We start from the raw sequence: 27,863 nt of genomic DNA, 5'->3' as shown, positions 1-27,863 counted from the left end.
CACTACGACATCGCAAGCCGATGCTGCAATGCCGAGCGCGATAGTCCCCGCCCCGTCGCACATGCGATATCTTGTGATTGTTGCCATAGCGAACATTATCGCTACGGCAGCTTCACATGCACTTACCTGCCCTGCGACGTCGCTCTGGCCGGCGAACCGCCTCCTTCCTAAGGGGGCGGGTCGTGCGGCATCACAGCGATGTCACACGGCAGGTGGCCAATAGGAGCGGCGGGGCGGAGATGAACGGGACGTAAACATCCCGCCCACCTTCTTCCTTCCGCATTGCAGCCGGGACACAGGTAATGTGATGTTCCTCGCTCCTACGGCTTCACACACAGCGATGTGTGCTGCCTTCTGGAACGAGGAACAACATCGTACCGTCACTGCTGCGAAATTATGGAAATGTCGGACCCTACACCGATCATACGATAACGACGCTTTTGCGCTCGTTAATCGTATGTAAAAGGATTCACATACTGTGATGTCGACAGCGACGCCGGATGTGCGTCACTTTTGATTTGACCCCACCAACATCGCACCTGCGATGTCATAGTGTGCAAAGTACACCTTAATGTCAGGTTCGTTTTCAATCTGCACTATTTCTTTTTTTTACTATTATTACATTGCATTGAGAAAAAAATTTTTATATAAAAATTCTAAACTAATGGTGACAATAAGGCAAAAAAAAAAATCAATCACATGCTATTTGATAAAAACTACATTTTCGTGTAAATTTTTTTTCTTTAACAATTACCTAGGCATCTAGACTAAAATAAAAAGTTAAACTTTAAGAGAATCATATGAGTAGCTTTCCCGAACTCGTACTTCTACATGTGATAGCAATTTCAGAGCAATTAGATTAAAATGACTTATTTATATGGAAATAGTGATTCTATTTTGCAACCACATAAAATTATTTCCATTGAATATTTCTGGCCTGAAGAAAAATGTATTATGCGGTCACTGGATATCATTCATGGTAACAATTGCGACTTTTTGTTTACTTTTTGTCTGTGGTCACATGAGACGAGTGTTTGTAGCCTTGTACTACATGTAATAATGCACATGTTAATATGAAAACACTATTATGCCAAAATAAGGTCGAAAGTTTTTCTAATAGTTTGCAGATGTTATAATACAGAGTATATGTAAACATGTATGTCTATCATTCTACAAAGGCTCTTTGTGCTATATCATCACTTCAGGGTTGTACACGTGTAAATGCCGTAAATTGAAAACTATACCAAAGGACATTAACAACTGTACATTGCACAACATTGCATTAATTAATTTTCCCTTAATAAAGAACAATTTTGGATCTCATATAGGCAATGTTCACCAAAGACTCCGAGCTATTTTTCATCAAACTGATAGACACCATTGTCAAACCCTATTATTATTCAATAAAGTCCATCAAACAACTATCCATGGTCATCATGGTTATGATTAAGGGCGTCAAGCCAGAAACACGTTAACGTCTTCTGTGCACTTTCTGACTATAAACGAATAAATCATCGTTTGCACTCAGCTGGATCATTCATTTGTTTATTGCTTCGCGGCCAGTGCAGGGCCGGTGTCCGAGACTGAGGAACTGTAAGGTCAGGTGGCAATGAGCTGGATTATCTGCAACTATCCATGGTACCTGTCATGCTACAGATTCTACATGCTACAGTAGAAATGAGAGACTCAGACAAAACTATAGTTAAAGAAGACCTTTCACAACTTTTGACCTCATAAATTATATTCCGGCACATCTTATCCGAAATTCACAGTCCGTTCTCCAGGACTTCTCCTGTGCTGCTCCAGATTTCTGGAATGCGCTACCCCAGACAACCCAATTAATTCCCAGTTTCTATAGTTTCAAGCTAAAAATATGATTGTTTAGACTGGCTTATCACTTCATCTCACCAATTTAACACTGCTGTTCTGTTTGGTCAAAAATGACCGGATTTGAAATCAGATTATGTTTTAAATATTCACTATGTGGTTCTGAAATTTGTGGTTATTTGACTTTTCCTCATTTGAGGGGTTCTTCCTATGGGTTTTCTTTTTTGTTTTTTTTGTTTACTTTTTTCAAAAATAACCAGGTCATAAGTGTATAGTAAGCCCAAGCAGAACAGCAGGGTTAACTAAATATCTGTATTCTCTTCTGCGGACTCACTAGATCTATGTACCTGTATTTGTACACATACAGGCTGATGACTGCTCATGCTATATTATTTTAATGCCCCTATTTTCTACATTGATGGTTGAACCTTACACGACAAGCACTTTATTTTTACCTTTTGTGCCTCCCCTATTTCCTCATATATTGTAAGCTTGCGAGCAGGACCCTCACTCCTCTTAGTATCTGTTGAATTGTGTTACCTTGTAAAGTCTTTTCTTGTTTGTACAAGTCCCCTCTGAATAGTAAAGTGCTGCAGAATATGTGCAATAGCAATAAAAATATTATTATTATGGCAATAGGAATGGATATTAACATATTTCTATGATTTTTAATTATTTTTTTTCCTCTATTGTAGTGTGGTGATACATTCCTTCAAAATTACCAGCACCAAATTTCTTATTGTTCAACTAGTGGTTCCATATCTTTCAGCTCTCTAGCTGTTCACTTTCATATCCCTATGATGCTACCTAATCATAAAAAACAGCATCATAGGAGTTAAAAAATAGATGTTCACAGTTGTGACCAAATTAAACTCCCATACAGAATAATTAGATTTTTATTCACGTGACCACGCTGACAATAACTCAGCGACAGCACTTCCAATTACTAAAGTGCTGTTTGGAGGTGGACAGCAACATTAGAGTGAGGGTCATGGGATCAGCTGACAATGGCGGCCTCACCATGGGTATTACTCTAAGTGCTGGGAGGGAGCCATCGTCAGTTTGGTGACATGAAACAAAGTCTAATGTGACCACGCTGGCACACTTCTGACCGTCTCTACCATGAGTGTTTAATTTTGGTCAGAATTGTGGGCAGTTACTTTTTCATTCCTATGTTGATGCCATTTTATGATTGGACAGTGTGATAGAGGGTTGAAAGTACATGCCTATAGAAATTAAATGCCCAGGTATAAGATAAGATAACTGGAACCAGTAATTTTGGCACCCTATATCTCCACAACAGAGTAGAGTGAAAAAAAAAGTTTTTATGGAATGTTTTGCTAGTATGTGCAGGAATGTTGAATTTCTAAGGTCAAAACTTGTCAAAGATCCTCTACTTTGAGAGAGCCTTGTAGAATAGGCCCGAATAACATATGTCCATTAAACTACAAGATGCATTGTAATTTCACCTTAAACCTTCCCATTCAGCTGTTTGAGTGAGCAAATGTGGGTTTATATTTACAGTTTGGATATTCTTAAATTAAATAAAGTTATCATTACGGCAATAAGTAGATGGATACATTCTATTGTTATTTGAAATAAAATACTGTGTAATAGATTGTCAGGTGTGGAAGAAATGCTGCAAAGTAAAAATGCTTTTAAATAAGTTTTTTTAATCAATTTTATCAATGAATAACCTTCAGTGAATGAACAAAAGAAAAATCTAAATCATATCAATATTTGTTGGGACTGCCTTTTACCCTCAAAACAGCATCAATTCTTCTAGATACACTTGCGCACAGTATTTGAAGCAACTCAGCAGGGAGGTTGTTCCAAACATCTTGGAGAACTAACCACAGATCTTGTGTGGATTTTGGTTGGCCCAAATTCTTCTGTCTCTTTATGTAATCCCAGATAGATTCAATGATGTTGAGATCTGGGGTCAGTGGGTGTGATAAAAGCATTTCCAGCACTTTTGGGGTTTTTTTTGCCCTGAATATACTTCTTAATTAGTGATGAGCGAGTACTAAAAAGCTCGGGTGCTTGAGGCTCGGGCCGAGCATCCCAAGATACTCGTGTACTCGGCCCGAGCACCGAGCCCAATGTTATCCTATGGGAGACCCGAGTATTTTTATGAAATGACCCCCGGCAGCATGTAGAAACCCTAAAAATGTCACAAAAGTCTCAGAAGAGTGCTCAAATAACATGGCAACAGCATGGGGAAGACCCCTTGAAGCATTTATCACTCAAAAGTCACAGCTGTGAACAATTTTGTCCGCGTTTTACGCCATTTTTACGGACTCACCAGAAAACCTTCCAAAATGACACCAAAATGAATTTTCATGGCGGAAATGTTAAGGGCACATACCCAATAGTGAGATAGAGCTGGTGTATGTTACTTTTTGAGATTAATACATGAAAGATTTTACGTAAAACATTGTGTGGCACTCCGATGTCCAAAACGCACGTTTTGTGCTTTTTACTAGCGATGTCGGTCATTTTTTTTTTCATTCTATCTCCCGTCGGTCGGTCTCGCGCTGTCTGTCTCTCTCTGTCTTGTCTGTCCCTCTCTCACAGTCTGTCGGTCATTCTCCCCCCTCTCTCTTACTTACCGTTCCCCGATCACTGCCGCGGCGCTGCACGGCTGTTCACTAAACTCCGGCGGCTTTTCCTCTTTTGAAAAAGCCGGCCGCTCATTAAACAATCTCGTATTCCCTACTTTCCTGCTTTTCGGCGCCTATGATTGGTTGCAGTGAGACACGCCCCCACGCTGAGTGACAGGTGTCTCACTGCACCCAAACACAGCAGCCGGTGTGTGTGTATATACTGTGCAGTGAAATAAATAATTAAATAATTAAAAAAAACGGCGTGCGGTCCCCCCAATTTTAATACCAGCCAGATAAAGCCATACGGCTGAAGGCTGGTATTCTCAGGATGGGGAGCTCCACGTTATGGGGAGCCCCCCAGCCTAACAATATCAGTCAGCAGCCGCCCAGAATTGCCGCATACATTAGATGCGACAGTTCTGGGACTGTACCCGGCTCTTCCCGATTTGCCCTGGTGCGTTGGCAAATCGGGGTAATAAGGAGTTATTGGCAGCCCATAGCTGCCACTAAATCCTAGATTAATCATGTCAGGCATCTCCCCGAGATTCCTTCCATGATTAATCTGTAAATTACAGTTAAAAAACACACACACCCGAAAAATCCTTTATTAGAAATAAAAAACACTAACAAAGTCCCTCATCACCAATTTATTAACCCCGACAAACCCTCCATGTCCGGCGTAATCCACGGACCTCCAGCGTCGCGTCCAGCTGTGCTGCATGAAGGTGACAGGAGCTGCAGAATACACCGCCGCTCCAGTCAGCTTCACACAGCAACTGAGGTGAGTATAGCGATCAGCTGAGCTGTCACTGAGGTTACCTGGATGCAGCGGTGGCCGCGGATAACCTCAGTGACAGCTCAGCTGATCGCGCTACTCACCGCCGCTCCGGTCAGCTCCATGCAGCAACTGAGGTGAGTATAGCGATCAGCTGCTGTCACTGAGGTTACCCGCGGCCACCGCTGGATCCAGCGGTGGCCGTGAGTTACCTGACTGACAGCAGCTGATCGCGCTACTCACCTCAGTTGCTGTGTGAAGCTGACAGAAGCGGCGGTGTATTCTGCAGCTCCTGTCACCTGAATGTAGCAGAGCTGGACGCGACGCTGGAGGACTGTGGATTACGCCGGACATGGAGGGTTTGTCGGGGTTAATAAATTGGTGATGAGGGACTTTGTTATTGTTTTTTATTTCTAATAAAGGATTTTTTCAGGTGTGTGTGTTTTTTAACTGTAATTTACAGATTAACCATGGAAGGTTTCTCGGGGAGACGCCTGACATGATTAATCTAGGATTTAGTGGCAGCTATGGGCTGCCATTAACTCCTTATTACCCCGATTTGCCAACGCACTAGGGTAAATTGGGAAGAGCCGGGTAGAGTCCCAGAACTGTCGCATATAATGTATGCGGCAATTCTGGGCGGCTGCTGCTGACTAATATTGTTAGGCTGGGGGGCTCCCCATAACGTGGAGCTCCCCATCCTGAGAATACCAGCCTTCAGCCGTATGGCTTTATCTGGCTGGTATTAAAATAGGGGGGACCGCACGCCGTTTTTTTTAATTATTTATTTATTTATTTTACTGCACAGTATAGACACGCCCACCGGCTGCTGTGATTGGGTGCAGTGAGACACCTGTCACTCAGCGTGGGGGCGTGTCTCACTGCAACCAATCATAGGCACCTGTGGGCGGGGAAAGCAGGGAATATGAGATGGCTGTGTACAGAGCACAGCGCGCCCGCTGGTATAAAGGCTCGGTCACGCTGTGCAGGCCGGCCAATCACTGCAATTCCACAACTAACAGGGCTGTGGCATTGCAGTGGTCTGCCAGCCAATCCCTGCATGAGGGCTGGCTCTCAAAAGAGCGCCAACATGCAGGGATGAAGACCACGAGTACAGCACGAGTATCGTGAGATTACTCGGTCCCCGCCGAGTAGCCCGAGTACAGTGATACTCGTGCGAGTACCGAGTAGTAACAAGCATACTCGCTCATCACTATTCTTAATGACTTTGGCTGTATGTTTGGGATCATTGTTCAGCTGCAGAATACATTTCTAGCCAATCTGATGCTGTCCATTAAGATATCCCCCCGTTCATTAGAGGGAGGGACAGATCATAGCTCTCCAGATTCATAGCACTAACCTCTCTTTGCTTCATTTAATGGAAGTGACTGATTTCAGTGCCTCTTGCTCTTGATTCATAGACCCTTTGGATCTCATGAAGTACCTCTAAATATACAGGAAAATATGAACTGTGGCCCTTCTTACATTTAGCTGTTGCCATACTCAACCATGTCTCTGTGATAACACTGCCAAAAAAAGTATACTTTTTTTCGTAAATGAATGAAATAGGCTATTTCTTATGATAATTTGGCCCCTGATTTCAAATCTGCTCTCAGAATTTGTCTATCAAGCAGAGAGTTTGAATAACACACGTTTACATTTCTGAATTTTTTTTACTTTTAACAGATATTACCTAATACAAATTTTAGTTGGTTTTTTTATTAATAATAATAATAATAATAATAATAATTATTATTATTATTTTTAAATTGTTCGATTTTCTTAAATATTTAGCTACAGGCGTGCCCCTTTTTAGCCTTCAACAGTAGTCGGCAAACATTACTGGGCTCCATTTCCTTTTAATAACGGCCTTCAAGTAGCGTGATGTCCTTATGAAACTGCTCCCTGTGCACATCACTGACATCTCCAATATTATAGGGTAAAATAATCTACATGGGAGTCCAGGAACTGAATTTTGAAAGACATATTGAATCTCAATTCTTCGTAGTGCTGTAATAGTTTAGTGACAAGATATCTATAGTTTGGTGCTTTATGATTGCCAAGGAAGTTCACCACTACATTTCTTAATGACTCCCACGCCGGTGCCTCAGTCTCGCTTATTTTTTTGTTAAAATTAGTGTCTTGCATAATTTCTTTTATTTGTAGTCCCACGAAAATTCCTTCCTTGATGTTGGCCTCGCTGACTTTTAAACTGTTTTTTTGAAGAGTCTTCTTGAGGTCTATGCTCTTGTCCCATTGTATCTAACAGAGAGTTTGCATCATTGCAGTAAACTAGGTCCCCTTTCATTGAAAATAAGTGTTTAGGCTCCTGCTGCCTATGACGGAAAGAACATCTTTTGGTCCCCTCCTCCAGCAAATGCCAGCCTTTGACCTTCGCCAGACTTTTTGAGAGGTTCAGATCACGAACCAGATTGATCCTATAGATCAATCTGGTTAAATTTATGAGGCTCCCCAGACTCTTGGCCTACAAAATCAGGATCTTCCCAATCAGCATCTTCTTCATCCAAATCAGTGTTTGAATCTACTTTTGGATCCAAGGTCCAAGATGTTGGTGGAGTAAGGACTGGCATCCCTGAGCTATGTGAGACCATCAAATGTTTGGATATTTCACTAAATTTATTGTTTTACTTGTTATTCCAGCAATCTTTGTCATACAGAAATAGCAATCTGTAGAATGGTCTCTTTGCTCCCTCTTACTATTGGAGTAGCAAATGCCATGTGCCATGTTTTACCATTAGGCTAACTTGTGTGAAGTGTATAAGATGAGAAAAAAATATTTTTCCAATTTTCCAATTTTACACTGAAAACACAGGAAACAACTTTTCTTAACCAATGGTGTTATGCTTCTTTTCTTTGATTTTAAAGTCACTTCATCACAAATATAGCAAAAACTGTTGGGTGGGTTTACACAACTGTGCAACATGTTTAACAGAATATCCTATGGCACAAAATCAACAGAATTTAACATTTAATTTATTATAATAGTTTAAAGTAAAAGAAAACCTAACGATGATAATATAATTGATATTTACAAAGGACAGTGAGATAATGAAGCTTTTCTGTATGCAACTCGCGAAACTCGAAAGCGCGCAAATCCCTAAGGTTAGTCAACCTTGGAAAAAAACAGGAGCTCTGTTTGTTATCAAAGTTTAAAAACAAAACGACTTCATAAGAACAATCTAAAGTTATAACAATCCAGCACCTAAAAAGCAAAAGTAATTTATGAAGGAACAATGTAGGTTAAATTTATTGCAAAACACAAAATTATGGAACATTGTTGCCTGATATGAAAATTCTGATTGCAGATTCGAAATCTGCACACAAAAATGCTTTAATAACAATCAATAGTACAGTACTCATATAAGAAAATATTTGTTGATCGGTGTAATAAACCTGCATGTCTGTTATAGATAGGAATGGAGGCGCACTCTATACTTATTATGTTATATATAGCCTATGCTAGTGTTATATATGAGTTTGGTGCCATAACATTTATAATACATTCTTTGGGCAGTCTGCTGTTATATCTATGATATTTAGTTTTACAAATTGGCTCCCTATGATTGGAATAGAAGTTTTAATGCATATTTAAAGAGCTTGTCCGGGATATTTACAATGATGACCTGTCCTTATCTATTCATATCAATAGGGGATGGATGAGCAGTACCCGGCCGCAAGTCAGCACCATCCAGCCAGCGCGGTCACCGAGTATGGTTGATCAGCGGAGGTGTTGAGTGTTGCACCCGAACTGATCAGATATTGATGACCTTTCTAAAGTTAGACCTTCAATATAAAAGTCCCAGACAAATTTAACCTGATTGACAGCTCAAAGATATGTTCTACTTATAAAGTTTTAGTTTCAGCTATTAAGTTTTGAGTCATGCTGGGATTTGTAGTTTGGCAACAACTGAAAAAACACAGATTGTTTTGACCAATGGAAAAAAAGAATACATAATACTCGTATAACTACTACTCTTCCATATTTATCTACAGTGTAATTAGACTTTAAAAATATATTTTTTTTCATAATGTAACCTATTGGATGCACTGTTGATCCATGGGTGTCCAGCTCTTGTACACCGATGTACACGTACTCATGCATGAAATAAATGCTTTTTCTTGGTAGATTTAGTGATCATTGGGAGTTTCAGAATCTGAACTCTCACTAATCAAGAGTACATAAGGGGGGGGGCAACAAAATATCCAAAACTTTAGTGTCATGGTCATCTCTCTATCTTTGAAGACTAGTGACAGGTTCAGGACTAGAGTCACTCATTACCATCTTAAGCTCTATATCTAAATGTAGTTTAATTTCCTTTAGGACCTAAGGAGTTAATGCTAGTTTTGTTGCCAGCTGCTCCCAGAGAGTATTTCAGCTGCAGCTGCTTTGTAGCCACGCCCCCTCAGATTTAAGTGCAGGTGTTTACCAGCAGTCCTTGCTGAAGATACAAATCCATTGTACTCTGTCCGCATTGGTGAAAGGTCCTCTGAAGGAGTGTTCCAGAATTCGGTCTTTATGCTGTTTGTTGCTGTCTTCATTGTTTTTCTTACCTTTCCTTGCATAATATTAGTGCAGCGGTGGGGCTAGCATCTCCCACTTGCCAACACACTAGCTATGGCAACTACAAGGTCTTCTCAGGGTCTCAGGTTCCTTCTTGGCAGCAGTTAAAGAGACTGTATAAGGCCTGGCTAGGAGAGTAGGGACAGCTGAAGAGAATAGGAGCTGTCCCATCTACCCATCTCACTAGAGCTAGGGCCCAATGTTGTTATTGTGTCTCCGGTGTTCCCCCTTACTTGTTGTATTGTTTGTTGTATTTTTGTCATGCATCAGGTTTCCTGTAGATCTGAACGCATGTGCCATGCTTTTCATACCCGGTAGCGTAACATGTAGTTGTAGAATATTAGTGGTATGATTAACTTGAAAATTTGCAGTACATATAGAAAATAAAACTATAGACCATTATAGAATTAATCCTGCCATACCAAACTGTGAAAACTAGAACCAGGGACTAAAGTAAACAGAGCACAATGTAACGTTTAATGCATTGGATATTGTGAGATTTATCTGAGGACACAGCATTGCTCTAGGAAGTGTGCAAGATTCAACTTATTCTTACATTTACAAAGCTCTCAATTTTGTTTGGAACCAAAATCTTAGTACATACACGCCTAGCATGTCATTGTTGTGGGAAACATATGTTTGCTCAAGCATATGTATTTTGTTCTTAACTGTGAGGTCCTCCAATCTTGTTACTTTGTACCCTGCAGTCTTTCAATTACTTTCTCAGGTTCTCGCAGTCATATTTTTCCTTGCCTATGTTTAATCATAAGCACAAGCTTTTGTCCTTTACTGAGTTAGCATTCCTGCATGACATATGGCAGAGGCATACGTTATTTACTATAGTAGCACAGGAAAAATGTTATAATTGCAGTGAAAATTAGTGCAGTTGTGCAGAATATACTGGAAGGAGGGTACGCCCATGGAAAATGTCATAGTATTTGGATTGCAGACAACTAATTAAAGATCTGGTATTCTAGCAGAATTCCATAGATCAGATAGCTGAACATAGAATGTACTAGTGGAAAATACTTTTTTTTGACAGATACATTATTAGATAATACATCAATAAACGGATCACTGAAACACATTTTTACAAATACTTTAGCTGAGGTCCACTAACTGGGTGTTCCTAGAGATGAGCAAATTAGGCGAAATTCTAATTCGCCTGTTCACGTAGTTTTTCCCTGATAATTTGATTTGTAGAGAATAACTTAAAGGGGCTATCTGGGACTATTTTATTTTTTTTACTATTGGACTAAAAACTAACAGGCAAGTAAGTCAATATTGCTGAAGTCTTGGTGATCACGCGAGCCAGGTGCTATAATGTTAAATTGTAACCGTACAATATCTTGTGATGTTATAGAGTTTATACAGTGGTGTGTTAATATTTGGGCACCGCTGGTCAAAATTACTGTTATTGTGAACAGTTAAGTAAGTTGAAGATTAAATGATCTCTAATACCTTTTCTGCTCTCAAGGCATTCTTCGCTATGGCTTCTGTTCTCAGTCAACCTGAGGTCAATATGCCTTTCATGGTCATGGTAGAGGCTTTTTCTGTGGAGATTGGGGCTGGTTTTTTTTACAAAGAAAAAATAGAAACCTTCATCCTTGTGCTTTTTATTCTCAGACGTTCTCTCAAGCTGAGTCTAATTATTATATAGGTGACCATCAGCTTCGGGTGATTAAAGGAGACATTGGTTGGAAGGGGCTAGACATAAGGTAACAGTTGTGACTGATCATAAAAACCTACTGTATGTTGACGCTGCTAAATGCTTAAAACCAAGAAAGGCCCAGTGGGCCCTTTTCTTGCCTGGTTTGATTTTACTGTGACTTATCTCCCTAGATCTAAGAATGTTGAGTCTGATGCTTTTTCTTGTAGCTTTGTTCCAGAGGTGAGGAACACAAATCCTGTCAAGATTCTTAGTGAAGTGTTGGTGGTGAGTGCTCTGTGGATAGATCTCAAACAACACATTCAGGATGCTAAGGATAGTGGGAGAGAGGGTTTTTCGCTGAACAAGCTTTATTTACCATCCTCTGTACACACAGATCTCCTGAATAAAGTAAATTAATCTGTTTTTGCTAGGAATCCTGGATCTTGGAGATCTCTTTCCAGGTCCTTTTGATGAGAGAATGGTCATAAGGATGTTGATGAGTGTGTCCATAAATTAAGAGTTTATGCCAGAGCTAAAGTCTCTTGTCAGGCCCCAGCAAGCTATCTCTTGCCTAATAAGGTCCACTCAGAGCCTCGGACCCACTTGTCCATTTACGTCATCACTGATTTGCCTATTTCTGGTGGAAATACTGTTGTGTAGGAAATGGTTGACCATTTCAGCAAGATCGTTCATTTAGTTCTGCTTTAATAGTTGCCCACAGCTAAGAGTTTAACCACATTGTTCATCTCTCACATCAGTAAATTACATGATGTTCACAAGAATAGTGTTTCCAAAAGATGGGTTCAGTTTTTAGATAGCTTTTGGAGTAGTTTTTGCTCTATATTGAGTATTAAACTGTAATTTTTCCCAACTTATTAGCCTCAGACTAAAGGGCAGACAGAGAGGATGAACCAAAAGGTTGAACAGTATTTGGGATGTTTTTTTTCATCTAATCAGAAGGACTGGGTTGAATTTCTGCCCCTTGTTGAGTTTTCTCTAATTAATTGTAACTCTATGGCTACTGTGACTTTGGATTTTTTTTGTTCTGGGTGTTTTCATCTGTTTTTTGGGAATTTTTAAAGTTGGCAGTCCTCTGTGCTGGAGGAGAAAATTTCTTTGCAATTGATTAAAGTCTGGAGGGAGGTCGATAAGGGTCTTTTGGTAACAAGTGACCGGGCAGAGAAAACTGTGAATCGCAGAAGTGGGAGGACTCCTATCTTTAGGGTGGGGGAGATTGCTTAGTTGTCTTCAAAAAATTTAAAATGGCATTTAACAAATTTGCTCCCAAATTTGTAGGTTCTTTTAAAAGTGTTAAAATTTTGAATATTAAGAGGTATAAGGGTACACCTGGTCCTTAGGACATAATTGAGGTGGATTTGGAGGAGGCTCGGGAGTTTTGGATGATACAAGATCTGGGTTCCAGGCACAGTTTACAGTATCTTAACAAATAAGAGGGTTATAGTCCCAAAAATAATTCCTTGGTTAATGTGGAGGATCTTCATGAAAATTGCCTTGTCAGAGAGTTCTGTCAGCAAAGTCAGAGAAGGGTTGTCTCTGAGGGTCCAGTGGCTCCTCGTACAAGTGGGTACTGTCATACCTCAGGTTCGAAACTCGATCCAGTGACCTTGTGATGCATGGTCAGTTTCCTTCCATGCAGACCCACAGCCTGGTCAGTCCCTGTCCAAATGCTGAAGGTCTTTTACCTTTACTTCTCTCCTATTCGATTGCAGTTATCAGACGTGCTCACTTGCTAATTTTCTCTGTCCTATCAAATCCCAGATGTGGCTATATATACTCTCCTATATTCTCTGCTAGCTATATTTCTATGTGAATTCTGCTGAGGAGTTCCAGCCCCGCTGTTGGGGTTTTGCCTATTACAAACAGAATATAGTGGTATTTAATTTGTGCTTCCTCATTTATCTAACCTACACCTTTCTCCTGTTAGCTTTTAGGTTGTAAGAGGCTATCTTAGCTTGCATTTGCTATTTCACCTTTTCCATTTGTGCACATGTTTTAAGTTTTCTCACCTTGGGTCCCTGTCTATCTCTGTACGCCTTTCCTACTATAGTTTACAGTGTGTAGCAACCGCACCTCTGGTTTCCCAGGAGTTATAAGGAACAACTCAATGGCCTTTACGGCAAACAGGTCCGATTTGTGGTTTTTGAGTGCTGCGGCTATGGTTATTCCATTCTGTGCAGGAGCCATTAGGGGCTGTACAGCTAGGAATACTAGTCTGTACAGGAACTAGTAGGGTTCAGGTGTGACTGCATTGAGCTAGGCTTAATTTCCACTTTTAACGGTGTTGGAATACTTATGTGGATAACAGTTGCAAAGAATATTTTTTCAAACTAAATGAATGAAGCCAAGTAAACTAACATTCCAAATTTCTAAAGTCAAGAGATTGAATGTTCACAAATGGACATAATAATTGTGTTTTATGGTCCAATAACCAAGACTGTGTTACAGCCAGCATGCATGGATATAGCATACTACAGGCTCTTATTGCCTTTTTTAGTGTCACATCTACAGTGAAACCTATTCTTGATATGACTTCAGACCACCACTTTTCTACCTCCCTTCTTTCCATTCCCACATCTAACCTTTTTTACTCCTTCCTTGTCCCTCCCGCCACTACTATCTTGAATAAAGGTGATCTTCAAGCTTTCTTTCCTTCCTCCCCTCCCTTCCCCACTCTATCCTAAGTAAGATGTTAGTTTTTCATGTAAAAATTTCAATAAACCTCTTTGGTAACAGACAACCACTTTGTCAAAAATATATATTTTCTATGAAAGATGTTTATTTCGCTTATATATTTTATAAATATACCTCTTTTTTGAGAGGACCACTGCTCTAAAAGAAATTTTAGGTTGTAGTTTCAGAGATGCTACTGTATATGTTACATTTCTCTATGAGAATAGATGATAGGGAATTCTTCATACCTTTGCTGTATCTTCTACTTCATCTTCATGGACTGAACTGGATGGTGAGGGTGTAGCAGATTTGCTTCCTGGTGGGGATGGGGAATTATGTGGAACAGTGTTTCCCCCAATATTTAAACCAAGCTGTGCGCTGAGTTGTGACTGATTAATTGTAGTCAGCTGACCATGCTGCATCATTGCCGCCTGTCGGATATCTTGAGGCTGGACTCTTGGTCGCATAGCTGCCATTTGAGTGTGAGAAGAATACTGATTCCTGTCTGAGTTCTGCAAATCCTGCATCTGATCAAACAAAAGAAGGTCATGAAAATCACTCCGGTGCAGTATATACAATTATACACAATAGAATACACGTGATTCAATTACAAATCTAGAATGCTCATATGAATTACCCCGAGCCTAGGTCTATACTCATTTTTAAAAGAACATTATTTTCTTTGTACTCGCAGGAAAGTTGTTTTCATTGAACAATATATTAGTTTCAAGATGACATTGAAAAGTAACACATACAAAAATAACCTGTTTGTATAATAAGCCAACAACATATTACATATCCATGTCCTTAAGTTGGGAAACTGGTTGTAGCTATGCATTAAAGAGGATATTCAACCTTCACAATTTATGAAAACAGCTGCAAATGCTATAAAATAACAAAATAAACATTATTTTCTCCCCCTCTGACGCAGCGCCGATGCTCCTAAGTGGTGAAGCCAATAATGCGGCACAAGACCAATGGGGGAAAAAAAAGACCGGAAAAAAACACTCAGTGTGTCAGTGCTGAATTACCAGAGAAGAGAAGAAGTGTGTAGGGGTTCACTTAGTTACTTTATATAATTTGCTGCTTTTAGAAACATGCACCCTTGAAATATTCTCAGCAAAGTCTTTAGTAAGCAATCACAGTCAGGGAACATTCACATGACCATATTTTGTAGTTCATGTTGAAAGCTCCGGTTAATGGCCCAATCTATGGTCCTCTGATCTGAACTAACAGTCGTAAATATACACCTATGATGCTATTAGTTCGGTTCAGGAAACCTGACGAGTGTTGTGGCCTAAACCATTCCATGCATTCTTCTGAATGCATCCTTTTACTTCCATTAAAGTGGTTGTCTCATCAAGCCAACCCCATGAAATATAGCTTCTAAGTAGCAGTTAGCATCGCAGGTCTTCAGTCCATGGGCCAGGTCTGTAGACTCTTGCCACTGGATGGTAGGCTCACAAATCCCTTAACTTTCAAAATTCCTGTTTTTTTCATTTGCTGGGCATGACATCATCATCACATTATGACATAGATTTTGTGCCTGCCCAACAAGTCAAAAGCTGAAGGAAGGAGATTCATAAGCCTCCAGTCCAACAGCCAGAGACTACTGACTTGGCTGATGGACCAATTAATCCATCTGCCCAACTCTACTATTAAGGTATATGGACATCACACAGGCAGAGAGTCCACTCAGAACCCCATCTATATGTCAAATTGATGCTGCTAAATAACAGCACACTTAGATTATATACTTTCTTTCCCTCCATTACTATGTAGAAAACCATTCATTTAAAACATATAGATTTCTAGCCAGCTACTAAGTAGCTGTTAATGCATATGGAGATTTGAAGACATATAGAAATCTCAAGGTAACAAATTGTAATCAGAATCCTTCAATTGTGTAGCCTCAACCTTTGTCTTAGGCTGGGGGTTCAGGCACTCATATCTCAGCATAGAGGCGTATGAATGCCTTTTTGTGATTATTTTTGGATTGTTTTTTAAAGTTTCTACATTTTTCAGCTTCAAAATTTATGGTTGTGTCTTAGTGAATTTAGTTTTTCAGTAAAGTCGACATGTACGGCTTGGCTTTCTTCTGAGGATTTGCTAAAAATATTTGGCATAGCATACAAAACCGATCAAGTTAAATACATTTGTTCAAACTTTCGTGTCACCCAAATTTCACCTAATAAAACCAGGCATTTGCCTTTGGCAAAAACAAACTATTCTATAAATGATTTCTGAACTCATTATAATCATTTTCTACCTACACATCATCATAAACCACTCACTTTCATATCTATTCTAGAAAACTGCATGGCAAAAATACTATTAAATAAAACGATATCCAACCAAGGAAATACATCATGCATCTATTGCAGTCATCATATAGGCAATGAAATATAATTTAATTATAATATTTCTCTTAAGATTTGAAGCAATGACAGTTTCTCCTAATTACAAAATTATGGAACAGTGCAATATATATTTATATGTATAATATAAATTATATTTAGATATTTTGCAGCACCTATCAAATCAAGTAAGTGTATTTACCAAACTTTACCTGTATTTCAGAAAATATACATTTGATCTCACAATTAAAGGTATGTTTAGAAACAGCATGATAGCGCCAGCATAGAACTGGCTTTAGTTTATATATGAAAATCCTGGTGGTTGGTCCTCTTTAACTGTATGTGCAGGTAATATAAACACATGTTGGGTCCTCCACACTGACATTCTTCAAAGGGTTGTCTCAAGAAGGCAATAAAATATTTCCCTTTACGGGCTTATAGGCATATAGTCTATTAGCTCTAAGAGTTCCAACTAGGCAAGTATCACATGAAATAATTAAAAAAAAAACAATGTGGGCTTCGCCCAATTTTTGTGTCTGGCCAGGTATAACTAGGCAGCTGGGGACTGGAATCCACAGTACAGGGTGGCCCAAGCTTTTTGGAGCCCACTGTGAATCGCAGTCTGTAGCCGCCCCAGAAAATGGCACATTCATAGAAGCACCATCTTCTGGCGCTGTATCCAACTCTTCCAGCGGCCCTGCCGCCAGGTGGCTCACTGGGTAATAATAGGGTTAGGGCCAGCTGTGTATTATCAGCTGCTTCTAAGCCCGAAATTCATGGTGTCAGGTCAATATTAGACATGGACACCATGAATTTCTAGTAAAGATAAAAAAAAACAACACAGAGAAAAATATTTTTATTAGAAATAAAACACAACACAAATAGTGACTCCATCCTTATTGAACTAAAGAACCCCCAAGCCACAGTCCTGGGTCGAGGGTCCCGCGATGTCCAATCCGGATCCAATATCATCTGATCGTTTAAACCGGCTGGGCGGTAAAAAGCCGGCTTTTGACCGGACTTAAACTATCAGATGATGCTGTCAGGTGACAGCATCAGCTGATTACCAGGAGGTCTTGGAGCCGGTCGGACGTGTCCCGGGAGTCTGCAGAGAAGTGAGTATGCTATTTTTTTTCTGAGGAACCATGTAGAAAAAAAGTCCATCGGCACACCAAACCTCCGGTAAAAAACTTTCCTTTTTTATTAAATTAAATGGTGCATATTAAAAAGGCAGTGAAGGAACTGGGTGCAGGATCCCTCACGGATGACGGCCGTTTCATGTTAAACACGCTTCCACGGGTCCAATTTGTATTCGCAGCTTGTGCTAAGCCCGAAATTCATGTGTCACGCCAAATTAGACATGGCCACCATGAATTTATAGTACACAGTAAAAAAAAAAAAAACAGAGAATTTTATTTTATATTACAAATAAAACAAAAAAAAATTTAGAGACTCCATCTTTATTATAAAAAATTCTTAGTCCGACGTAGTCCCCAGGTAGAGCATTGTCAGCTCTGCTTCATCACTATGCACAGACAGCATCTATAAAAAGTGAGAAGCAGGCTGACACTGAGGCCAGAGTTCCACTAACGTATGACTCGTGCAGTCTCACATTGGCACCATCCGGCACGCACTGACACTTTTCGGACACGAGCACCGCAGATGCTCAGGAAATACACGCAGCCGACCGCTCCTATCAGTTAAGGTAAGATAAACCTGGCTCACTCATTAAGTGGGTGCACGGAGAAAAATAAATTGTCAATTATAGCACAAAGCTCCGGCACACTCCAAAAATTAGAGAAGAAAGTCGTATTTCTGTGGTATATTTTATTTAACTTGTGTATAGAAAAAGTCCAACGTTTCAACCTTAATTTAGGTCTTTGTCAAGACCTAAGATCTAAGATGTCACACCCTGAACCACCACTGAAGGTTGTACATGCAGTTGCACGCTTGCATTACCTTATACAATTTCTCTGCAGCCAGAGCACCTTCTTTTCATTCAGATTTAATCTAAACTCTTGAAGAGCTTGGGGAGTGGTTTAACACGCGCATATAGCGCTATCACTTATTTTCCCGTTGCTGGATATTCATCCTAATTCTTGATATAAGGTATACCACCTCATAAGCTGCCTTTACTTGATGCAACAACCGTTGCCTAGCAAAACTTCAATTATTGACTGTGTTTTAGAATGTCCTTGACAAAGACCTAAATTAAGGTTGAAACGTTGGACTTTTTCTATACACAAGTTAAATAAAATATGCCACAGAAATACGACTTTCTTCTCTAATTTTTGGAGTGTGCCAGAGCTTTGTGCTATAATTGACCGCTCCTATCAGGACAGTGTGCTGCCGTACTGGTGATGCAATGTGAGACTCGCACAGTGACAGTCTAAGTTCAATCGAGTCTATGAACCATGTAAACGGGTGAACCCTGAGGTCACATTGAACATGGCCGAAAACAGCCGAAGATTGCTGAGTGACAATCAGGGCAGTGCATACCCCCGGAAGTTAAGAGGACCTGCCATGACATCATAGCCATGTGACCAGTCTAACTCAATGTCTGTACAACATTCACACCAGACTGGTAACTTGGCTGTGATATCATGGCAGGTCCTGTAAGTCAGTGGTGGTTAGCACAGCAATGATCGGACACGAAAGCAGAAGTGGATGGGAGGCAGTCTGCAGGAAGTGTCACGGTACCTGTAAATAAAATCATAATTTTTTTTAATAATGTGCTTTTTTTTTATACAGCCCCTGGACCCGAACTGTAACACGAGCATCCCAGGAAAGTTTGTGTTCGGGATCGTGTACACGATCACTATGTGTTTGGTATGAACTCTGAACTTTACTGTTTGGAATCGCCCATCACTACCTAGGACCACTGCAGTCACACAGCCACTCACATCCACTGCCAGAACACGTCATCGTGGTAGCCATATTTCACTTGCAAGTAACTTTTGGTTCTTTGTGTTCTGCTAATTATTATTATTATTATAGCACCATTTATTTTATGGTGCTTTACATGTGAAAAGGGGTACACATAATAAAGACAAGTACAATAATCATGAAGCATAAAAGGCACAGACAGGTACAGGAGGAGAGAGGACCCTGCCCGTGAGGGCTCACAGTCTACAGGTTAACCCCTTAACGACCGCGGGCTGTAACAGTACGTCCTAACATATAGTTGTGATCACCGGCAACTGCTTTGATCCGCACACATGTCACTTGATTTGAACAACTAAAATGTGTGCCTCGGAGGCATGAGTGGATCCGCTATCCACCTGTGAAAATATGACATGGTACGGTAAATCATCACTTACCTGGCTCCATCGGCGGCACTATGACGTGATCACTGTGAGCCGATGGTTGTAATGGTAGCACAGGGTCATGTGATGACTATTGTAGCTATCATGAGTTATTTCCTGTTTCACTCGGCCGAGTGCTGCCAGTGACAAGAGGTGAGTATTTCTGGTGATCACAGCTGTGTAGCTGTGATCAGCAGAAATAAATGAGTGATCAGACTGCTGAACCTTATAGTCCCCCAGTGGGACTAGTAAAATTAAAAAAAGTAAAGAAACGTTTTAAAAATAGTAAAAAAAAATCTGAATATTCAAATCACCCCCCCATTCAATCCATTGAAAATTAAAGGATTAAACAAATAAAAAATATACACACATTTGGTATTGCCGCGGTCAGAAATGCCTAATCTACCAAAATATGATATCAACTAATCTGATTGGTAAACAGCATAGCGGCAAAAAAATTAAAATCACCAAAATTACGTTTTTTGGTCGCCGAACATTTTGCGCAAAATGCAATAACAGGTGATCAAAATGTAGCATATGCGCAAAAATTGTACCATTGAAAACATCAGCTTGAGATGCAAAAAAATCACACTGAGCCCCACATCCCGAAAAATCAGAACATTACGGGTTGCGGGATATGGAGCAAAAAAAAAAAATCACTTTTTTTGGACAAACTTTTTTTTTAAACCCTTAGATAAAAGTAAATGTAGCGCCCCTGTGGTCATGCTACTAAGATCTGCAACCTAGTTCCTGGAGTCCTAGCTCTGGCTAAACCCGCACACACCTAAAACACTCACACAACACCATCCTGGACCACAAGAGGGCAGTATCAGAGGGTTGGCTATCCTATTGTGTAAAGCCTGCCCAGGAAGTGGAGGTTGCCTAGGAGGTGTAAATCCAACCCTCCTGTAGTGAGGTCCCTAGAGGGAAGGGGAGGAGTTGGTGGGTGGAAGAGAGGAGTCCAGATGGAGTGAGAAGAAGGAGGAAGGAGGACACCTGGCTGGGTGTCGGGTCTGGGTGCGACGCCTGAGGATTGATCACACGATGCCCAGGGGAGAAGAGGCTGGCTGCGGGGTCTGCAGGGGACTCTGCTAGAGCTCTGCAAAAGAAGTGCAAGGAGTGGGCCATAGCCAGGCTACACGGACAGAGCCTGGACAAAGGGAACCATGAATCTGTCCCCAGCACCAGGGAAGTGTAACCTGTGAGTAAATCATCAGTAAAGACTCCCTTTTCCACTCGGACTTTGCCTGTTTGCATTTCCTTTAACCTGCACCTCATCCAGCACCTATAGGACACTGGGGTTTACCCTACCTGCGGAGGGGGATTCCATCAGCCCCAGTCCCTCACAAGCAGCAGCGGCGGCATCTATTCCCTTGCCGCACTATTGCAGATGGTGTCACGAACATTATCTTTATTATCCCTTGTAAATAGCCCCTGCCATTTCATTAAGCATCCGCCATTACCTGGGTCCAGGGACCCTCGAGCCACAGTAATCCTGTCCCGGGGCGCGACATATACCTATAGATGTTTGGTATCTATGAAGTAGTACCATCCTAAGAAATCATACCAACACATCAGTTTTGCCGTGTAGTGAACACGGTGAATAAAATATCCCAAAAATAATCATGCAATCGCACTTTTTTTGCAAACTTGTGGTTTCATTTAACTTGTCTTGCAATAAACAAGCCCTCATATGGCAAGATTGATGGAAAAATAAAAAAGTTACGACTCTTGGAAGAAGGGGAGCAAAAAAAACCCCAAAAAAATGAAAAATAGGTCGGGGGTGAAGGGATTAATGAATCAGGTTTAGTGGCCCTTGAAGTATACCGGTTCCCTTGATTTGCTATTGTCTTTATATAAGTATAGTGTGGTAGTTCTTCTCTTTACTTACCTAAATATTTTTTTAGACTGGAAAACCCCTTTAAGTCCTTCCAGAGCCACATATAGATCTTAGAAATTGTCCCAAAAATGTATATAGATGGTTCTCTACTTACATGTATATACTCATGAGACTGTGACTGAACGTATTCCTTCGAGTTCTTTCATATCGGGGGATCTGCTCTGCGGCAGATTGCTAAATCCTGTTGTGATCTCAGCTCAATCACTTCAGTCTCTGTGTGTCATTCACCGTGTAGAATTACTAGCCTGTAAATTCACAGCAGCAATACAGAACGAGCAGTGTATAAAAATAAATACACCAGTTTTACTCGCAGCCAAATATGTTCACTTGCAAAGCTATCATTATCTCTGCCTCTAGCAGACAATCTATATCAAAACAGTTGTACACATAAAACTCTAACTACATCTTGACTGAATCTTTTTTGATCCAGCTGTTTTACTGAATAGCAGTTGGTGAACAGAGAGCAAGAACATGGGTAGCCCTCGGGCCCTGCTTGCTAATGTTACTCACCAGCTGCTGCTTTCTATGGTGTTAGCAGGCAAGACCTGGATGAATGCCAGATCCAGCAAGAGCGAGAAACAGTGAAGCATCTTTGAAGCCCTTTCATTTACCCCTGTCTGTCATCGCTTGACACTGAACATTGTTGAGTACTGTACCTAAGGCTACTAAAAAGATCATGGCAGAGCTGCACTGTGATCAGACTGGACCCCACTGTAGGAATTAATAGCTTTGAGGGAAAAGCTTTGACATATAAAGAAAAATAAAGCAGTTCTAACGTCTGTCGTTACAGGTGATTTATCATTCAAACAGGTGATAGACTGGATAATCCACATGTAATTGTAGGGACAGAACATTACCATGCAGGGCCTACAACGGGAAGCCTGCTATGTAACTGAATGGTCAAAGAAAATGGATTATTGTAATTGACACCATTTACTACACAGTGATGGAGCTCAGCCTTTTATTTCTGATGAAGAAATCTGCATCGTTACTCTATAGTCCTATTAAAAAACACTTATTTTACAGTACAGAAAAAACAATCAGAGGAGAAAAAAACTCCCAAATCTAGCTCACCGCATGCCTGTGGAAGTCCTTATTATGGTGCACAGAGATTCTTGAGCCAAGAGAGGTAACCATAAAGATTCAAAGGTCCAGCAGCACATCCATAAAAAAATGATGAATTTATTTATTCCATATATAAAATGTTTAAAAGGACAAAAAGACGCGTTTTGGGAACAACCCTTGTTCATGGTCCCGAAAACCGGTTGTTCCCGAAATGCGTCTTTTTGTCATTTTAAATATTTTATATATGGAATAAATAAATTCATTTTTTATGGATGTGCTGCTGGACCTTTGAATCTTTATTTTAAAGTACAGTATTTTTCACATTGTAAGACGCAGTTTTCCTCCAGGAAATTTGGGAGGAAGAAGAGGGGTGCGTCTTATAATCCGAATGTTGCTTACCGGGAGTAGGAGAATGACATAATGATTTATGTGACTGGTGGAGGAGATGTGCCTCAACTATATATAAGGGGAAAGATACCAAAATACATCTTCTTTACTTTTACTTTGGTTTGCTACCAATTGTCTTACAATCTCCAGCAAAGCTATGTCAATTTGGAGAGCTCAGATGGATTCGTTTTGAAAAGAGGCTATATAGCTCATTTTTATGTAAGGAGGCTACATTGTAGTTGCAGTGATCATTTGTTTAGCAACGTTGCATGAATTAAACTATCCATTGTTTTGCTAACATTTGATGGGATGTGGACAATTGTCATGGGGAAAACTAAGTTTGACATAAGGAGATGAACACCCAACCCATATTATAAAGACATTTTTAAGCCAAGGCTACAACCCCACCTCTATTAATGATGAGATCATTAGAGCCACAAGCATTCCTAAAAGTTAGTCACTTGAGTATGGAGAAAAATAGGATAATAATTGTGTATATCTGGTGGTAACCTATAGTCCACCGCTTGAAGTATAGAGAAAAACTGCCAGGAACCTTCAACATATCCTACACAAGGATGACCGTCTACAAATAATATTCTTTGACCCTCCCTTGCTCTGCTTTTGGCAACCTCCAAATTTAAGAAATATCAAGATAACAGAATCAATACCCTTTGATTCACCAAGGGGAATTTATCCTTGTAATGTGAAAAGCTGCAGAACCTGCACTCATGTAAAGACCGCAAACAGGATACAATGCCCAACAGAACTAACAGATTCCTGGGACATTCACATGTTTCTCTTCTAATGTGCTGTACTTAATCCTGTGCACTATATGTCCTACTGGGGGTCTCTAGTTTGGAGAAACAGGACAGAAACTGAGAGCAAGGATGAGACCTCATCGTCACACAATTCCAGACCAAAAAAAAACAATTTTCCTGTGGTCAAACGTTTTTGTGTTCCAGGACACAACATAAACGATATGAAAGTTCTCTTATTAAAAGGCAATTTCAAATTACAAAAATTACCATTGGGTCTGGGAATACAAACTTATGACTGTCTTTGATACCATCCACACAGGACTAAATCTGTCATAAGGATTTATGGTCTCTGATCTTACATAGATATTGGGACAATAACATTTTCACACTATGTATGGAGGCTAATTAAGGATTAATTCTCTAAGCTCAGTTTGTTTGTTGTTTAAATGTCCATTTATTATGGCATGGCTCTACTCTTTTGTGTATATTTTTGTGTTTCTTCAGATACTTTGTTTCTTCAGACACCATACCTGATTAGCTGTAGTAGGAGAGAAAAGGCGCAATAGGGTCTTACCCGATTTACAGGGCAGAGGGCAAAAAGGGTTAAAACACACTCACCTGGCTGGGTTGTGCCAGTCACAACCCCTTAGAGAACGTGGATGAGTGCTTTAGTGGTTCAGCAGCGGCCCCGTGTCTGAGCAAAGGATATCAAAGTGTAGACTGGAGGAAAAACGGGTTTAAAAACCGCGCTAGGAAACCACGAGCAAGGATGTAAATGAATATTTTTCTTTTATTTAGATAATTCCAACGCGTTTTGGAGACCCATCTGTCTCCTTCCTCAGGGAAAAAGAATCTCAATCTCAATTCTTTTTCCCTGAGGAAGGAGACAGATGGGTCTCCGAAACGCGTTGGAATTATCTAAATAAAAGAAAAATATTCATTTACATCCTTGCTCGTGGTTTCCTAGCGCGGATTTTAAACCCGTTTTTCCTCCAGTCTACACTTTGATACCATACCTGATTAAAAGACCTAACTAGTGTTGAAAGCTTACTTGGCAGCATCACTTATTTTAGTTTTCTGTTAGCCATTAAAAGGTATCATAAATATAAGGTTATTATTTTGTTTCTCCCAATGAGAGCAATCAATCAAGAGTTTAAAGTGATGGTAGGAAGGAGAGTGGTCTGGTTGTTTTTGTAACTGTAAGAAATCAATCTGTACGAAAATTAAGATCTTTTTGGAATTTTGCTATGAAACCCTTGAACCTTGCTTTGTAGACCTACATTTTAGAATTAGTCAAATACTTTCTTGAGCATAGGAGAAAATACAAATCACCCTAAAGAAACTCAATAATATTTAGAGTAAGAAAAGTCTACACAGGCAACGCATTCACTACATCATTGCGTAGTAATAATGCCAACCGTAGTACTTCAACCCAACCAAAACACAGTCACCTTTTCAATTGTATCTCCCCTCTTTTGAACGTTAATGCCAAAAGTTATAATTTTAAGATTGCTCTTTCTCGCTGGCCAAAAATATAATGATTGATAACAAAAATACTGTGTTTTTCCAAAAATAAGACATTGTCTTATATTTTTTTTTTGCCCCCAAAAAGCACTAGGATTTATTTTTGGTTTAAGGCTTATTCTTGGGGAAACACAGTTGAAGGTAAGTTTACCTCCCAAAAAGCAGACTCCTCTTCCCAGGAGAATCATACTTACCAGATCCTGGACATCTGCCTGGCTCCCAGGTCCTCCTGCAATCTTCGGCAGGCGCTCCCAGCAGGTATGCTTCACAGCGGTCCTCCCCTGATTCTGGCCAACAAACTCACATATATCAGATCGTGCACACACACACACAGACACTCATGCTCATACAAACACAGATCAGATCGCACACACAATCACACATTAGATCGCACACTCTCACTCTGGCAATACCATTTGCTTCCAGCCAGCAGGGGAAGATGGGACGCAGTGCAGTGGAGCGCAAGGACCTGCTTAGAGGACCTGTGGTGAAACACATCAATGCATTCCACCGCCTAGTCCTCCATGTATTACACTGCTTGTCCTTGCGCTTCACTGCACTGCATTCCATCTTCCCCTGCTGGCCAGAAGTAATCAGTATCGCCAGATGTGATAAGTGAGGGTGTGCAATCTGTTGTGTTATTGTGTGTGCGATTTGATGTGTGTGTGCGAGCGATTTGATGTGTGTATGCACAATCTAATTGTGTGTGCAATCTGACGTGTGTGGGTGTGTGTTCTACTGCAGGTTCTCCCATTCGACATCTGGTGAGTATGATTGGGGGTCTTCTATCTTCTTTTATCTGTCTTTTGGGTGTGTCTGCTTTCTATAATTAATGATGTGTCCTGCAGAATTCTTTAACTTTTTTAGCTGCATGGACACTTCATTATTGAACCGCGACTATGGCTTATTTTTGAGGTAGGGCTTATATTTAAGCTTTACACCAAAAATTCTGAAAATTCCTACTACGGCTTTTTTTTGGGGGAAGGCTTATTTTTTGGAAATAAAACTGAAGAAAAATCTAAAACAACTAAACAGTAAGCAGACGTTCAGCATTTTTGTCTAGTAGGGAAATCCTGTTTTAAAATGTAAAGTTGGGAGTATCTGCCATGTCCTCCAATTCTCCAGTACTATTTTGATTATACTGAGCTTTCTTTGAAAAGTATAAATGGACTTTGATCTTTCTTCATAAAATATATTTGCTGGAGGGGGTTTTCAACATAAACTCTGAAGATAGCACACATCTCCTTCTATACACTTAAATATAAATAAAAGAGCATACAATGTCATTTTCCTTACAGTGCCTTTTATGCTTTCATGTTTTATATGAAAGGGTAAAGGTCTAAAATCTAATCAAAAAAGCCCTTGACTGCTATTCACCTTCATTATATTAACATTCTCCTTAAACTAACATGATCACGAGCAGTTATTAAAAGGGTTAAAACATATTAAACGTCAAACAATTTCCCTTGATTTAAAGTCCTAAAAAAGAAACAGAATAGGCTTTCTTTCTGAATTATTTAAATCTTTACTGACTGATCGGTGAACCGTGAAATTAGAAAAATGTCGTTGTTAAAAGGACTCTTTGGTTCTTATAAAACTTTAGCTTAAAACTATGAACTTAAGGCCATTCGAAGAAATGGGATTTTATCCATAATACATGCTATTTAGAGATTAAAGGTTGCCGTAATTAAAACTTTCTCCTGCAAATACTAGATAATATATTATTACACAAGGAATCTCTATGTTTAGCTAATACATTTGTATGGCAATTTTGTATTACTGTAACACTGTCCACTAAATTAGCTGCTCGCGTCAAGTAATTAGCATTTGAAGACACTAATTTTACCACATGTAGGTAAATAATGAGCTAATCTATTAATTAGTCTTTCTCTCTCCCGTTTCCCTTAAACTAATTTTAATTGTCAGGAGAAAAGCAGCAAACAGTTTGCCGAGTGATACTGGAATTAGGTGATTGATTTTCATATTGTTAGAGTTTATGAAATGTGCAGATCATTTACCCTTTACTACATGCGATCCTGTCACTATAGACCCTTATTTACTTGTGGCTCATATTGAGTTCAGTCTCAATAATAAAGATAAGAAATGGATAAACTAAAAAGGTTTTCTAGGCACAAAGAAAAGCAAATAATTTGGCTGTTCCGGTATTGAGTTCCCAAACCCTTCTGTTATCTCGATTTTCATTTTTTTAGCTCTCCTTTAGCCTTCTGTAGTCATCCTTTACATCTTAAACTTCCTGCCAGCTCTCCCTCTGTGCCTCTAGACTACATTCCCCAAGAGACAAATCTGTATCTGCTCCACAGTTTGCTCACTCACACCTTCAGTGCCTTCCCACTCCACCTACAAAGGACCATCCTGAGACTTCTATACAGTCTCAAATGGATATCGCTCCACATACATGTTTTTCCTTCCTAACA

The 27,863-nt window shown here is 39.9% G+C and overlaps 1 protein-coding gene across 2 annotated transcripts in view; it reads right to left on the bottom strand.

The window, feature by feature from the left end:
* TOX (thymocyte selection associated high mobility group box) overlaps window positions 1-27,863 on the bottom strand; it is a 379,523-nt gene that overhangs the window by 82,026 nt on the left and 269,634 nt on the right. For both annotated transcript variants that reach the window (XM_075316335.1, XM_075316336.1), the window contains one exon: window positions 14,381-14,659. In XM_075316335.1, the coding sequence (XP_075172450.1) occupies window positions 14,381-14,659 (279 nt within the window). The remainder of the gene's footprint in view (window positions 1-14,380; window positions 14,660-27,863) is intronic.

This window comes from Anomaloglossus baeobatrachus, chromosome 6 (assembly GCF_048569485.1).
Source record: "Anomaloglossus baeobatrachus isolate aAnoBae1 chromosome 6, aAnoBae1.hap1, whole genome shotgun sequence".
Lineage (NCBI taxonomy): Eukaryota > Metazoa > Chordata > Amphibia > Anura > Aromobatidae > Anomaloglossus > Anomaloglossus baeobatrachus.
The sequence above is the reverse complement of the archived record's forward strand: the minus strand, read 5'-3'. Positions and strand labels throughout refer to the sequence as shown.